This window comes from Danio aesculapii, chromosome 13 (genome assembly GCF_903798145.1).
Source record: "Danio aesculapii chromosome 13, fDanAes4.1, whole genome shotgun sequence".
In the NCBI taxonomy this organism is placed as follows: domain Eukaryota; kingdom Metazoa; phylum Chordata; class Actinopteri; order Cypriniformes; family Danionidae; genus Danio; species Danio aesculapii.
The window spans coordinates 41,544,860-41,560,546 of record NC_079447.1 but is presented as its reverse complement, the minus strand read 5'-3'; the positions used below and the strand labels follow the sequence as shown (position 1 = coordinate 41,560,546).

General features: G+C 36.5%; 1 protein-coding gene across 2 annotated transcripts in view; it reads left to right on the top strand.

Annotated features, from left to right (window-relative positions):
• atrnl1a (attractin-like 1a) overlaps positions 1-15,687 on the top strand; it is a 431,550-nt gene that overhangs the window by 177,143 nt on the left and 238,720 nt on the right. For both annotated transcript variants that reach the window (XM_056471227.1, XM_056471228.1), the window contains exon 22: positions 14,786-14,838. In XM_056471227.1, coding sequence (XP_056327202.1) covers positions 14,786-14,838 — 53 coding nt within the window. The remainder of the gene's footprint in view (positions 1-14,785; positions 14,839-15,687) is intronic.

Below are 15,687 nucleotides of genomic sequence, written 5' to 3'. Positions count from 1 at the left end.
CCCTCAGCTGTTTCTACTCACGTGTGGTGGTCAAGTTTCAAAATAGTTCAGCTTTTGCCGCTGTGTGGATTAATACTGAATGTGTGTCATTGGTTAAGAATAGAGTAATAAGCTGATGTTTAACTGCATTGCTTGAATGCATTCCTGCATTGGGCTCACACATATACTCTGCATGCACTCTGGCTACTTCAGCATTGTTGATAAGCAGTGGTGGGTGTTTCTCTCTGTCTCGCACTGAACACAGTTGACCAATCGCAACAGACTGGGTCATCGAGCCAATCAGTGCATATTAGCATCACGCTAAGGAGGGGTTTGGGAACATATGCATCACTGAACAAATCATATGTCGTTAGGATAATTAGGTAAAAATAAATGCATATTATAATGTCTAATTTTATCAAATTTGTATCGAAAAAAAGAATTGATCAGGAACCGTTATCGAATTTAAAGAACCGGTATCAAACATTTAGAGCGATACCCAGGCCTAATTATAATAAATTATATACATCTTGCAAAAAGGTTTTGTTGCTCAAATGTAGTTTTTCAGGCGCTTAAAAAAGGGAGATTTTGTTCATTTACAGGTCCATTTAAAAGTCACCGAGCATAATAAAAAGTCACATGATCATTCTTTAAGGATACTATTGTTTATTTGTAGAAACTGGCTTCCTTGGTCATGACACAGTAGGTGCTAGTAATATTATATCCCATTACATTGCACTATTCAAAAAAGGTTGATCTGTTCATAAAGAAATTCTGAATCCACAGTTCCTGTGAAGTTGTGTTTCATAAGCTCTCAGAAACACCCTCATACATGGCTGCATCCAAGTAAAATGGGCTTTCCTTGCAATAATGCTTGGATGACACACCTACATCTCTTTTGATTAAAAATAATAGCTATTTTGGTGGCTGCAATGAGAGCAAATTCCTGCATATACCAAGACCTAAAGGACAGAAACGTACAGAAAAAGCTTTCATAGCAGCAAAGAAGGGACAGAAGCAAGTATGAGGGATTTATTTTAGTGTCTACAAACGTAAACCATGAAATATGTACAGTACAACTCAGTTTCAATGAAATATAATTAGCCAATTTTCTCTTAAAGTTTTGTGTAAATTGAATTAGATCAGGGTATCTTTTGATTTTGAAAGAATGTGTTGAGTAAAGCTAAAACATTTGTCCATTTGCTCTCATTGCACTACCATTCGATTCAGAGCGACAATTGAGATATTAAAGCCATCACATTTATGATATCTTCCCCTATGGGTCTGCCGGGTCATGGCTCATAAATGCCTTTTTTTTCCTTCAGTGCTATTTTGAAAGCAGTCAACTCTGCATGACAAGGAATTCAACTAGTGTTATATATAGAGAGAGAGAGTGGCAGAAAGTGAGCGAGTCTCTAGAATCTGTGAGACAGTGAACGGCAAGGTCTCTTTCAAGGTGCTTTCCTCTTTGTTGCTTTGTGTCTTTGTGTTTGAAAGCGCGAGGAAGGGCGAGAGTCAGAAGGAGAGAGTGTGAGAAAATAAAATGAGAGCGAAAGACAGATCAAGAAAAAGACAGATTGAAGGGAGAAAGAGAGGGAGCTAGCAGGTGGCCCGTGGCCTGTTTTAGCCTGTTTCCTGTAATGAGCTGAGCTGTCTGTTGTGCACGGCGGGAGAGACGAAAATCTGCTTCTCGTTTTGAAGCTGGTAGAGGACGGAAAGGTAGTTCACGAACACAGAGTTCCTCTCAGCTTGATCCACCTGATATGGATGTTGCGTTTAGCTGTAGATGTTTGCGTGTGATATTTTGCTATATAACAGTACGCTTTTAGTTAGAGTGTGCTAGCACTCTGCAAGTTTGGTTGGATTTAAAATAAAATTGTTCTGTTAGTGCAGTTCATTTGAATAAGTGCGAGTGCAGGTGGACAGAGTTTTGGTTTAGTTAGGATTGTCATGGGCATTGACATCTAAACAAACTATTAAAAGTTCAAACACAGGCAACATAAATAGGCAACACAGGCTCATTGTGAAAATGTACCCCGGTATACATTTCTGTAGACCACGAATTTTGTAGCCAGAGCTACATATGGCTGCATTTTGTCTTTAAAAAGAATGCTACGGGGCACTAAGATGCCATCGGCAGCTTCTGTTTCTTTTTGCGCTACAAGCTGACCACTTACCTCCATGTTAACAGCTTTTCCGCTATTACCAGTTTGCCCAGTAGCTCACCATGTATGTTGGCGGATTTGAGACGCAGAGAAGAGTTGACCGCAACGACGGGGTTCAAGTCAGGCGAAAGACTGTTCCAGAAAGCAGGTAAAACAAAAACAAAAGGCAAAAATAAAATAATCAAGTAAATAACAGGGTGACAACATGGCACAACATGGAGGCAAGGACTTTTCTTTTTCTGCATTGCTTATTAAATGACTGTCGGTTTGGTTAAGGGAAGTGGGTGGCCAGGTCAATTGGTGCTTTTGAAAACACTATTGGTTGGGTTTAGGAAAGGGAGTGGGTGGGAGTATTGGTCTGTCAGTCAGTCAATTGGTCAGTCAGTCAGTCAGTTCATCAGTCAGTCGACAGCAGCCTCTGGTTGATTTAATTGAGAAGAGAAGGTGCAAATGGCAAAGGTGCGAATCTCAAATTTGAGATCTGAAAAAGTGTACACAGCGGCCTCTAGTGGATTTGCAAAAGCAAAAACTGCAAAAAAAAAAAAAAAAAAAAACGTAGCTCCTGGGACAAATTTCGCAATCTCCAGATATGTTTATAGGGGAACGTATTAATATTGAGCCCTGGTTGTAAAAAGGACAGAATGCTCAAGCATATCTGGGATGTATTACAAGTTTCTTATCTTAGGTGCTTATCTTAAATTTTTTGCTAATTTGTATTACAGAAGCAAATCTTAACTTGATTTGAGATTCTTATCTTATCGTATAAAATCATTTCTTATCTTTAGTTAATAAATTTTTTTATTTGGTTTGCCAATCCTTTCTCAGGTCTGTTAACTAGAACTGTGCGAGCTGCTAATGAGTTAGCTCTAACAAAACCGGCAAGCTCATTTCAGTGCTGCAATGACCTGAACATTAAAAGCATGAAATTCCTGTAAGCGGACATGTGCTTCCTCATCTTATCCACTAGATGCATGGAATAATCATTGAAAAAAATTGCATGAAGTGCATACATCAGCAATTGTAATGCCATTAATGGACAAAGCAGTTTTTCCCCTTTGCTTTTTGAATAATTTTGAAGTTAGAACATTTGTCCGGTCGCCCTAAAATGATTATTATTATTTTTCATTATTATTATTTGTATTTTTTTTTAGTCAAGTTAAAGTTTTTGTAATGCTGTAGTGACATTGCAGTCCAAGCATCTGGAATGTCTCCTTGCCGAAGTTCTTTGTTTGTATGTCACAGGAATTCTTGTCATTGTTTTAAATCCTTTTCACATTTTATGAGTTCTTTATAAGTTCACAGCTAATAAAAATAATAGCACACATGCAAATGTACAGCATATACACATAAAACATATTTTGTATCTTTGGGTTCAGTATTAAATATGACACTCAGTGAACCAGAAACTCCTGTATTTTTTTCCCTGGAACAAACAAACAAATTGATATAAACTACGACTCTGAAAGTAATTTGCATCTACACTGTGAATGTTCACTGATCCACAACAATCAGCATTCATTTATTTTATTTTATTTTAAATTCAGTCCTTCATATCATACATGCCATATCACTTATATCACATATCATATCCTATCTCATCTCTCATTTCATATATCATCTCATATTATATGATCTCACATCTCATATCATATTAACTTACATCTCATATCATGTTGCATATCTTGTCATATATGATATATCATGTCATATCGTAGCCTTCCACATCTCATATCATATCTTGCTGAATGTTTATCCTTACCGTGTGCCCCCTTCTGTACTTTTTGTTTCTTTTGTTTATTTGTTTAAATGAGCTCTTAATTGGGAAGCTTTTTTTGTGCTCGCAAGAGGATGGCAGGGAGCTCCTAATTTTTAAGCTCAATAGAGTGCACACTAGTGAATGTTAAAAACAAATGTTATGTATACGTGATTATGATTTATGAAATTATCATATAACTATTCATGTTGGATAATATTTGGACTATTTTGATAAATTGTTTGAGTGTATTTGTGTGCAGTTGACCCCTCTGTCAATTTTTATAATGGTGCAGTTGCATTAAAGGTGCAGTAGGTGATCTGCCTAAATGCTAACCGGTTTGCATAATATGTTTGAGACACAATCCCTCTCCTGCCGGCCAAAGCCACACTTGCTGAAATTGCGAACGCGCACATTAAAGATGACAGAGACCCACTAGATCATGTCATTCGCCAGTTAGAAAACTTTACAGTACTTTATAATACTACAATTCTAAATTAAAAACTGTATTATATTTAGCACGTTTTCAGTTATGTAGTTAGCAAGTAAAACTTATTTTAATATTAAATATTTTAAATATTTTATACATGCAAAGATTGCTGCAAAGATTGCTGGTCTCTCACTCTCTCATGCGCTTTGTCCTAAAGCAACTACTGTATGCTTAGTTTTTGACCAGTGGGGTGCAGGAATTACACTTATTAGTAAGCCATACTTACATGCTATTTCAGACCGAATATTCAGAGTAGCATTGTAAACAATACAGGGAGTGCGTCACAGGTTGACATTGTTCAAAAATGAACCAAAGTGAATATAAAATTAGCTTCACCTCAGTAAAGCAGGCTAGATGGAATAGCGCTGTTTACTTATGTTTTGTTATTAAACTAAATAAAAATAAGCATTATCAATGCTGTAAATGGTCTCTTTCGAAACTGAAAATAGTCACATCGATTGTTTGCCTGAAGATTTCAGTGGCTGAACAACACTTCCGTGCATATAACCCATTTGTAACAACAAAATCTACTTAAATAGTTTTAAAACATAACATTACCTGTCTAAAAGACATACTTCAGCAATGGTGTCGTCTTCCTCCTGTGTGCAAAAGTAACCTTATTGAATTAGGATTGAATAAAATATTGAATTAGGATTTTAAAAAGTTTTGATTCAGCATTTGTTTTTACCGCTGTCACTTGCGTCCACGTGAACGAGAATCGGCGGATCTGCGTGAACAGAGGTAAGCAGTTGTACAAATCTACTTTTGGTGACAGACAGTTTGGGCTACTTAGCAGAATTATGGGAATTATTTGCCCGACAGTATTCAGTTGGAAGAATTTTTTTAGTCTCATGCCTTACCCAGAATATAAAAATACATATAAAAGCAATTAGATCATTTACTTTAATCATTACTATTGGAATGTAAAGAGACTTCCAACCAGCACAACAACAACAAAAAAATTTCTGATGACAATCATCTACTGCACCTTTAATATAAGGGCCAGATTTAGTTTACGAGTCTTTTTGTTTTTTCTTTTTAGACATGAAAATTAACAGTAATTACATTCATTCGATTTGACTAAAATATGTTCATTCAGGTGCAAAAACAAAACAAACAAAAAAAAAAAAACAGAACTGGTAAGTCATTCATTAGAAAGATTAATTCAAAGACATTGCACTTTCAGGAAATCATTCTGTTATCATTCTGACACATTTTCATTGGCAGAGCAAAAATAGCAAAACTAATTGGTAATACTGAATCTGAAAGTTATTAAAAATTAATATATTTGTATGGAATTGTTGTGTGCACTTGCAGCAGTGTTGATATGATCTATGTAAGTGGTTGCATCAGTTTGGTCTGTGAATATCATATATAATGAAACAAAGTAGAAATACCGTGTAATAAGACATTGGAGAAATTCAAACCATAAACCTTCAATCTTAACTATTACTTGTGTGTTAAATCATTGAGCAAACTTTTTTTTGAAAGTTAATTACAAATGAGATGAGGTAATTAATTACTTTATATGACTTATTTTAGTTGCTAGCATTCCGTACAGCATACTAATAGTTTATATCAACACAACCGTATAAATTGACCTGTTCATTTCAGCATTTGTCAAGCCAACATCAAAGTTTGTTTACAAGCTACTTATTAGTGCTTTAATAAAATATAATTTTGGCTGTGTTATTAATGTTAATTTCATTTTAATTTAATATCCCTTTTTGTAATGTTGAGAGTTGTGTGTGTATGTGTTTTTGATCCACGAGGAAGCCGCTATTTAATTAGACAGGCCCTCCTGAGGAGCACTCAAGCGAGAACGCTTAAACCCCGCAAGCAACAATCGCGTGTGTTATTGTGAGACTCACACACACACACAGAGCTGTCTCAGTGTGAAATGTGGCACTCGGAGGATTTATCTGCTAATTCGGTCTCCTGCGAGCAGACACCACACACACACTGTTTATTTAGTCAGGGTTGAGGGTCCGTCGCTGTGTGGCTGGAAGGATCAACAGTGGGCAGTTAAAGAAACACTCTTTTCCTCTCTCACCTGTTTCTCATCTTTCTTTCCTTTCAAACTAAGAGAGCAGTAGGACTAGACAGATGACTAGAGGGCATGCCCATTGTCTGACACCTGCTGTTTTCATTTTCCATCCCTTTATTTGTTCTCTCAGTCCTTGTCTTGTTATGTCTTTCTCTCGCACTTTTTTTTTTTTTGGACCTCATGTTGTTCTGGACTGGGTTCACTTGCTTTAATCTGCTGTCGTTCAACAGCGAAGAAGTCAGTTAAATCTGGAAAAAAATACCTGGCATTTGCATTCATCTGTGGCAGTTATGTTGAAATACATGCTTAAAAAAAGAAAAAGAAATCAACAAAATACATATTTTAATGAAATGAAATGCAGGTTGAGCAACAATGCCACAGAAATGCCACACAAAACAAATCCTAACAAATTTCAAGGTGTAAAAAAACAGGTTGTACAATTAAGCTAAATATGTCATGATCAAAATAAAATGTTGAATTATTGAAAAGTTTTATTTTTTTTTTATTATTTATTTATTATATTTGGATGTGTACCTGTTATGTGCCTGAGGTCTGCTGGAGCCATGAGACCCGACCAGGGGTGCGTTTCCCAAACAACGACGTAACTCACGGCTAAACTATCATAGTATGATGCATCGTTTGGAAAAGAGTTATGTAGTGACGAGTGTTTCCCAAAACCCCTAGTTTCTCTGTCGCCGATCTATCGCTTGAATATCGTTAGTTATAGCGTAAAACACCCACAGTGATGTTTTAAACGGGGTGGAGTAACAACTTCTTTAGAGAAGAACCCCAGCATTTCTTTGTGCAAGTTATATTGCTTTACACAAACATGCATTTAAAATAAAATCCAATATTAGTTTTGGTAAAAACATGCACTAGTTTTCCATATTAATTGAAATATATGTAAACGCCACATATGGGCCTATGTTTCCTTTACTAGGATTATTGAGAAGTTGAACATTACATATTCTATTCTAAAACATAAAATCACTTACAAAAACTAACACGTATTCTAATCTCATATATAAATCATATAAATAAATAAATAAATAAATAATGAGGCTATTTATTATAAAATTAAATTTAATATGTATTATTTATTAGGAAATTTCAAAAATCCTACTTTAATAATCATATTAATGATGATGATGATGATAATGATAATGATGATTTTTTTTTACAACTTTGGAGACGTAACATAAAATCCGCTTTTAAATAATAGGTCACTTATAGCTTCTGCCATGAGGCTGTGTTCAAAATGACATCAATGTTTTTAAACTGCACTGAGAAGGAAGCACAATTGTAAACATGAAGATCGCTAAAACTAAACCGTAAAAATTGTTTGAAAGCAAATTACACCTAAGAGAGATGACTTTAATGCTTTTTATTTTTAATAATTCCAAGTTTAAATATTAGAATGTTCTGAATGAATAGGGCATAGGGGGGATAAGTGGGAACAGAACACAGCCAAAAACTATGTTTGTAACTTCAGCTCCAAAAGTGTAGTTGCAAGTGCACAAGTGACGCAGTTTGCGAATGTTCGTTGGAATGACAGATTTGGGAAACGGCAAATCAACAAACTATGTTTGTAATGATGGAACTTGCGACCTTAGTTGGCTAACGATGGGGAAACGCACCCCAGATTTCTTGAGGCACGGAAATAAATTTCCAGATGCGGTCAGTAACTCTGGTGTAATTTGAACGGGACCAGGCAGTCTAACAATACAGCATTCCCGAGCCCCAACCTATTTCGGAACAGCATATCTGTGATTTCCTCATTCTTATTGAGGGCCAGTACAGCCAATGCTCACGACTGTTATGTTGAACACATGACCAGTGCTTTCTGCAGTCTGTGCAGTATCATCTGCATAACGGTCCTCAGAATGGGTTTTACCAACATGGGAGAGCAAAGTGTAGATGCCTGATGTGGGTTTTTGACAGACAACCTACAGTTTTATCTGTAATCTCTCTCTTTTGGTAGTACCCATTTTAAACGTGAGATTTTGGAAACCAGATCTAAATTTAGCAGGAACGGTCGGGTCGGGTAGATAATTTTTCTAAGCGGGCAGCAGGTGAACAAAGACTGAATATATGGCTAGAGCAGTCGAGTGCGGAATAAAACCTTGCGGGAGCGAAATATTAATAAAAAATATTCCCGTGCAGACCTCTATTGTGTGCATCTTTTTACTTCATGTTCGTTACATTTCTGAGGATGAAAACAACAACAACAAAAAAAAGAAACAAAAGGAATGTAACTATTTTATGCATTGTCATAAAGTGGCTAATTCGTTCAGATTCATACAGTTTCAAAGAATTCCCCAAATTCCACTCCTAAACCCAACCGTCATTGATGGATGAGCAAATCATAATAAACTGTACAAATGAGATTACAAATGTACAGATGAGAAAACCACTAAATCAAAAGTACATATTGCTGTGAGATTACATTGGAACACCAAAGCCCATGAGAAGCATTTCTATTTCATAGCTGAAAACATTTTGTTTGTGTGAATAGGGCACGTATCCATGTCTTTTTTTTTTCTTCTTTTTTCTTTGGCAATGAAAGTGACACATTTTTAAAACACTGGCAGCATGCATGTAGCAAATCTGAGCATTCACAGTTGAGCATTTTTAGTATATTTCTTGCATTTCTGCAGCCTAAAAATGATTAGGTGCACATGCGCCGTTAGTGTCTGAATTCAGCATCTCTGTGAATTCTCTCATCACAATAAGATGCAGTAACGGATTCATCCAACAACTTAAATGTACAAGTTGCTCTAGAATAAAAGTTTTGTTTTGACAATAAATGTTTATTCTTTATATGTTAACAACACAAGTCAAAGGAGACATTGTTTGAAGGTAGCCAGTGTGCGAATTTGTTACAGATCTAGTAGATCAGTGATGAAATTAATCTAGTTTTTTTGGATGATTCACTTCAGGCAGTTCAGAACTGTTTTGTTAGTTTTTTTTTATTGTAGGAAACAATAATTTGATTGATCATGCACTTTGTTCTATTTCAACAATTTCCTGACCATTTACCATTTAAGCAAGCTAGAAGTGAAGAATTTTAAGTGTTTGAACTACAGTATAATAAATGTTTTGTTAAGTGAAGCCCGGTGTGTATGACTGTATATTGTTATTGGATCCCTGGAGATTACCTTCTTCATTCTTTCTTTCCTTCCTTCCTTCCTTCCTTCCTTCCTTCCTTCTTTCCTTCTTTTTCTTTCTTTCTGACTATTCAATTGATTAAAAGTGACATTAGAATCATTTACAACGCTGGAAATTATTTCTGTTGTTGTTTTGAACTTTCAGAATTTTAAAGGATGCTGAAAAAATGAAAATAAAATTGTTTAAAAAATATGAAACTGTTGTCATCAATGTTCTCAACATTGATGATGATGGTAAATCTTTCTTGGGCAACAAATCAGTAGGGGTGTAATAATAATACACTGATATGGATGAATATGCTGGGCCGTTATCGACGTTAACGTGCTGCTTTAACGCGAGACTCTTATCGCGCTATAAAAAAAATATCACCTTTAATTTATTCTCAAAGTTGGGTCGGGAGCTGGGTCTATTCTACGCAAGCTATGATGACTTTTACCTTGATATTTTAGTGCGGATGTATACCTGACCGGTAAGCCGTCTGACTAAAAAGTGCCCTTCTGAATCAAATCAGCAGGTTGCCTGATTTTGCAGTTCGGCAGTTTCACTTTGACTCATGAACATTTCATTCATGCTGTCGTGACAAACTGGGGTATTAGATGCAAATAAGGTCTATATTTCCAGTACCTTGTTGAATCTATGCTACAAAGGATTAAGGCAGTAATGAAGGCAAAATGGGGTGCAACCCGGTACTAGTAAGGTGTACCTAAAGTGGCCGGTGAGTGTATATCCAGTTGAAGTCAGAATTATTAGCCCCCCTGTCTGTATTTTTCCCCAATTTCTTTTTAACGGAGAGCAGATTTTTTCAACACATTTCTAAACATAATAGTTTATTATAACTCATTTCTAATAACTGATTTATTTTATCTTTGCCGTGATGACACTTCTATACAGCTTAAAGTGACATTGAAAGGTTTAACTAGGTTAATTAGGTTAACTAGGCAGGTTAGGGTTATTAGGCAAGTATTGTATAACGATGGTTTGTTCTGTAGACTATTGCAAAAATATAGAGCTTACAGAGGCTAATAATACTGACCTTAAAATGGCTTTTAAAAAATTAAAAACTGCTTTTATTCTAGCCGAATTAAAACAAAAAAGACTTTCACCAAAAGAAAAAAACATTATCAGACATACTGTGAAAATGTCCTTGCGCTGTTAAACATCATTTGGGAAATATTTAAAAAAGGAAAACAAATTAAAAGGGCGGTTAATAATTCTGACTTCAACTGTATATATACCGATGTGATTTAAATCAATGTATCTATTGATATTCCACTGAATCAAATTAAAACTAAATAGTATTTTGAAGTATTGAGAAATGTCACATGGCTAACTAAAATTATCAATATCATATGAGGAAACATCAGATTGACACACCTACAAATCGTTATTTTAAATGCAGAAATAAATGACATTTAACAACATATATAAATAGAACAAAGCTGTTTTTATCGAATATACGCTGACTTTGATGCCAGTCTCTTTCTCATGCCCTCGGCCACTTCTCCACTTCAAAGGGCAATTTGGTGATTAATCATTTGTGTTTGCCCTGCTGGTCTGTCCATCCATCTGTGTGTTTATTGAGATCTGAATCCACACACATGAACTCGCTGCTTCTGTAGCATGAGGTGAATAATAAACAGCCAGTGTTTACATCCAGTAATGAGTGCTTGCTTTAAACTGAACCAGACATGCCACTGTGGTCTTCTCTCTCCTACGTTGTTTGTCTTTTCATTTAGAGTTGCTACAGCCGTCTCGTACAATCTCGACTGAATATGGTGATATCAGAATGTCATGAAAAAAAAGCTTCCAAAAACCCCATCTACCCTTTCACCCTTGAGCCAAGAACTTCCAAAATAATTTCCTGTTCAGTGCATTACTGGTTAAATAGATGCATGTTTCTCAATCTCTTAGAAAATGGTGTGTTTATGGTGTGTATTCCACTCATGCAGGGTTTTGCTCGTCTCTCTGATCCCAAGAGAGCCAGTGATAGTAGCTTTTGGCACAGCATACAGGGTTTTGTTTGGTTTGTCAGTCTGAGTTGATCAGAAGTGTGGTCTCATCATCCTCTTCGGGCCTCTTCGGAGCAGGGCACCTGACGGCCCGTCCACTATGATCAGCTCAAGCGCAGCTAAGAATATATTACCTGCAGCATAGGGAGAAATCACCATAAAAAATACCACCACACAGCCCTTTATGGTTCAACAAAGCAACAACACAACACTTGTGGTTGTGAGACACAGAAGCATTGCTGTTTGACTGCTTAATATCAAACAAGATTTTTTTTATATGTAGTTTATGTTTTAAACTCACAGAGGTTACCGTTATTTGTATAGTGATATTGTGAATTATAAGTATTGCAATGTATTGAATTATAATTTATTGCTGTGTTGGCAACTCTACATTTTCAGCATCGTTATTTATGATTTAGTGTCACATCACTGGAATCATATGTTGGCTTGATGCTCTGGAAAACATTCAAATCATTAGTGGCTGTAAACACAGTTGAGATGCTTAATATTTTTGCATGGAAACTGTGATGTATAATTACAGTAAACCAAATCAATTAGTAATAATGCAAAATCCATAAATATTATATAGACATTTGATTGTATTATTAATTGTTTGGTTAACTTATTGTTAACTCCTTAAACTAGGGGTGTCAAAACTCGCTCCTGGAGGGCCGGTGTCCTGCATATTTTAGTTCCAACCCCAATTAAACACACCTGAACCAGCTAATCAAGCTCTTTCTTGGTATACTAAAAACTTCTAGGCATGTTTGCTGAAGGAAGTTGGAGCTAAACAATGCAGGACACCGACCTTCCAGGACCGAGTTTGGACACCCCTGCTTTAACAGAGTTGACAGTAACATAGTTGTCATTTTCCACCATTTTGTGCTTTAGCTCATGATTTGAACCTCAAACTAGATACTACATATCATGTTTAAAAGATAATTTATGTATTTTTATCATATTATTGTTTGTAAAATGTGAAATATCACAATAACAGAGTTGACAATAATACATCTACTATTGGTGTATTGTTTTTCACAAATGAATGAGGGAAAAGCCTTAAGGCCTTATATATAAGGCCTTATATGTATAGGCCTTAATGCCTTTCAGTGTCCCCACAGCATGATGCTGCCACCACCATGTTTCACTGTAGAGATGGTATTAGCCTGGTGATGAGCAGTGCCTGGTTTTCTCCAAACGTTACACCTGGCATTCACTCCAAAGAGTTCAATTTTAGTCTCATCGGACCAGAGAATTTTGTTTCTTATGGTCCGAGAGTCCTTCAGAAGCCTTTTGGCAAATTCCAGGCGGAGATTAGCTTCCATCTGGCCACTCTACCACACAGACCTGATTGGTGTATTGCTGAACAGAGGGTTGGTCTTCTGTAAGATTCTCTCCCTCCACAGAAAAATGCTAGAGCTCAGACAGAGTGACCATCGGGTTATTGACCACCTCCCTGACTAAGGCCCTTCTACCCCGATCACTTAGATGGCCGGCCAGCTCTAGGAAGAGTCTTGGGGGTTCCAAACATCTTCCACTTATGGATGATGGAGGCCACTGTGCTAATTGGAACTTTCAGAGCAGCAGACATTTTTCTGTAAAATTCCCCAGACTTGTGCCTCGAGACAATTCTGTCACAGAGGTCTACAGACAATTTTTTTTTGTCTTCATGCTTGGTTTGTGCTTTGACATGCACTGTCAACCCTGAGCCCTTATATAGACAGGTGTATGCCTTTTCAAATCATGTCCAATCCACTGATTTACCACAGGTGAACTCCAATTAAGCTGCTGAAACATTTTAAGAATGATCAGTGGAAACAGAATGTTCCTGAGCTCAATTTAGAGCTTCACACCAAAGGCTGTGAATACTTACATGTGATTTTTCAGGTTTTTTATTTTTGATAAATTTGCAACAATTTCAAAAAATCTTTTTTTCCCATTGTCATTATGGGGTGTTGTGTGAAGAATTTTGAGGAAATCAATGAATTTAATCTATTTTGGAATAAGGCTGTAACATAAAACAATATGGAAAAAGTGAAGCGCTATGAATACTTTCCGGATGCACTGTACATGTATATTAAACATCATTTTCTTTATCGAGTTCTTGTGAGATGGAGTTTAGATAAAGTGTCAGGTGCTTAAGAGAGAAGAGTGTTCAAAATGAACAACTTAATTTTACATAAAATTTTACTTATATAATTCATATGAGCTGAAGTAAAATTAAAGTAACTTTTATTCTGTGAACTGATGTAGCTGCTTATCACAAATGATTCAGAAATTATATTATTTTATAATTTTTTTAGAGTCATACAGCATGGTTTCTGCTAAATTCATTCTACCATGGTGGGGCGCCACACCAAAATTCACTACGCCACGGCTGCATTACTTCTCATTCAAAACATTCATTCGTTGTTGTTTCTTAAATAGCGGGATATAATCTCACCAAAACATGTTGAGAGGTAAGTGAATTATAACAGAGCAACCTTTTCTGTCATCATAGTAGTGCAGTGCGTTATTTGTTTACCCTTTAAGGTGACATGGTGACTGACTGACAGGTGTGTGATGCATGACGCTAGTAAACACGGCGAAGCTTTCAGTTAAGATGAACACAGTTTCATTTCACTTTACTTCAGGACGCATTAATGTCGCTCGGTAGGTCTATTGGAGAAATTCATAAATATTCCTAGCAAATCGAATGAATAATAGAGACATACTTGTTACATAAACGCACTAAATCACGCTTCAGCAGTGTTTATTTGAGAGCACACAAGATAATCTGCACTTGATCAGCGTATATTTGAGGGCGTGCAAGAAGTGCATGAGTAGAGGAAATCAGCGCGCAAGCAAACATGAACACGCTCTCGACTTGTAAACTGCGCTCACAACATTTGTTATTGAAATAACGCCACAGGTTGTTGGTAGATCTGTGTAAAAGGCCCAACAGTCTGCCGCCACAGCTGGAAAAAATCCTAGAGGAAACACTGTACAGGCTGTTGATTAGCAGTGCATTATAAATGTATAAATGTTATCTTTATGAAAAGAAATTGCATAGTTCCTACAGAGAAATCAGCAGAATTTTTTTGTTGATGCTTGAAACTAGTTTCCATGCCTGATTTGTTTTTCTACGCTTGTCATGTTTGTAAACGCATTGTTCTTTCTGTTAATTTTCTGCAGATGTGATTCTGAAAATCGCTATCTTGGCAACCCACTAAGAGGAACATGTTACTGTAAGTAACACAGACACACACACACACAAATGCATGGGACTGGATGATTTCAATTCTATCTCAGTATTTTAAAGATTATTTTACTTAATGTATGGTACATTCCCTCTATATTTTATCTGTCTTCATTCATTCAATTTTCCTTAGGCATAGTCTATATTTCAGAGGTTGCCACAGCGGAATGAACCGCCAACTCTTCCGCCATATGTTTTACGCAGCGAATGTCCTTCCAACCACAACCTAGTTCTAGGAAACACACACATACACACTCATTCACACACATTCACACTCGTACACTACGGCCAATTTAGTTTATTCAATTCACCTGTACCGCATGTCTTTGGACTGTGGAGGAATCCGGAGCACCCGGAGGAAACCCACACAAACTCCACACAGAAATGTCAGCTGGCCCAGCTGGGACTCGAACCAGCGACCTTCTTGCTGTGAGGTGGCAGGGCTAATCACTGAGCCACCGTGCCACCTTTTATTCATCTTTTTACATTTATTTACCTTATGCAATTCGATAATTTTACAATCATTATCAGTCTGAATATGCCACATTCACAATGTTATTTATTTTTATGGCGACAAAGAAATTGCAAATATTCATTAAGTGCAAAATGCAGCCTTCACACACAAGACCTGTTTCAATCCTACATTTCACCCATGTGTTGACAGAGTAAATATTCACAGCACCTTCTGCAAGCGCTGCAGATGGAAGTGTTTCTCTGTAACCCCTCATCAGGACTCCATCACAGCATTCATCTATTCTTAGCAGTACAGCGCCACTTGTGTTGTTCATTTCACCTTCTGTCTGCTGTTGCTTCATGTGTGTATATGTGCGGGTATATG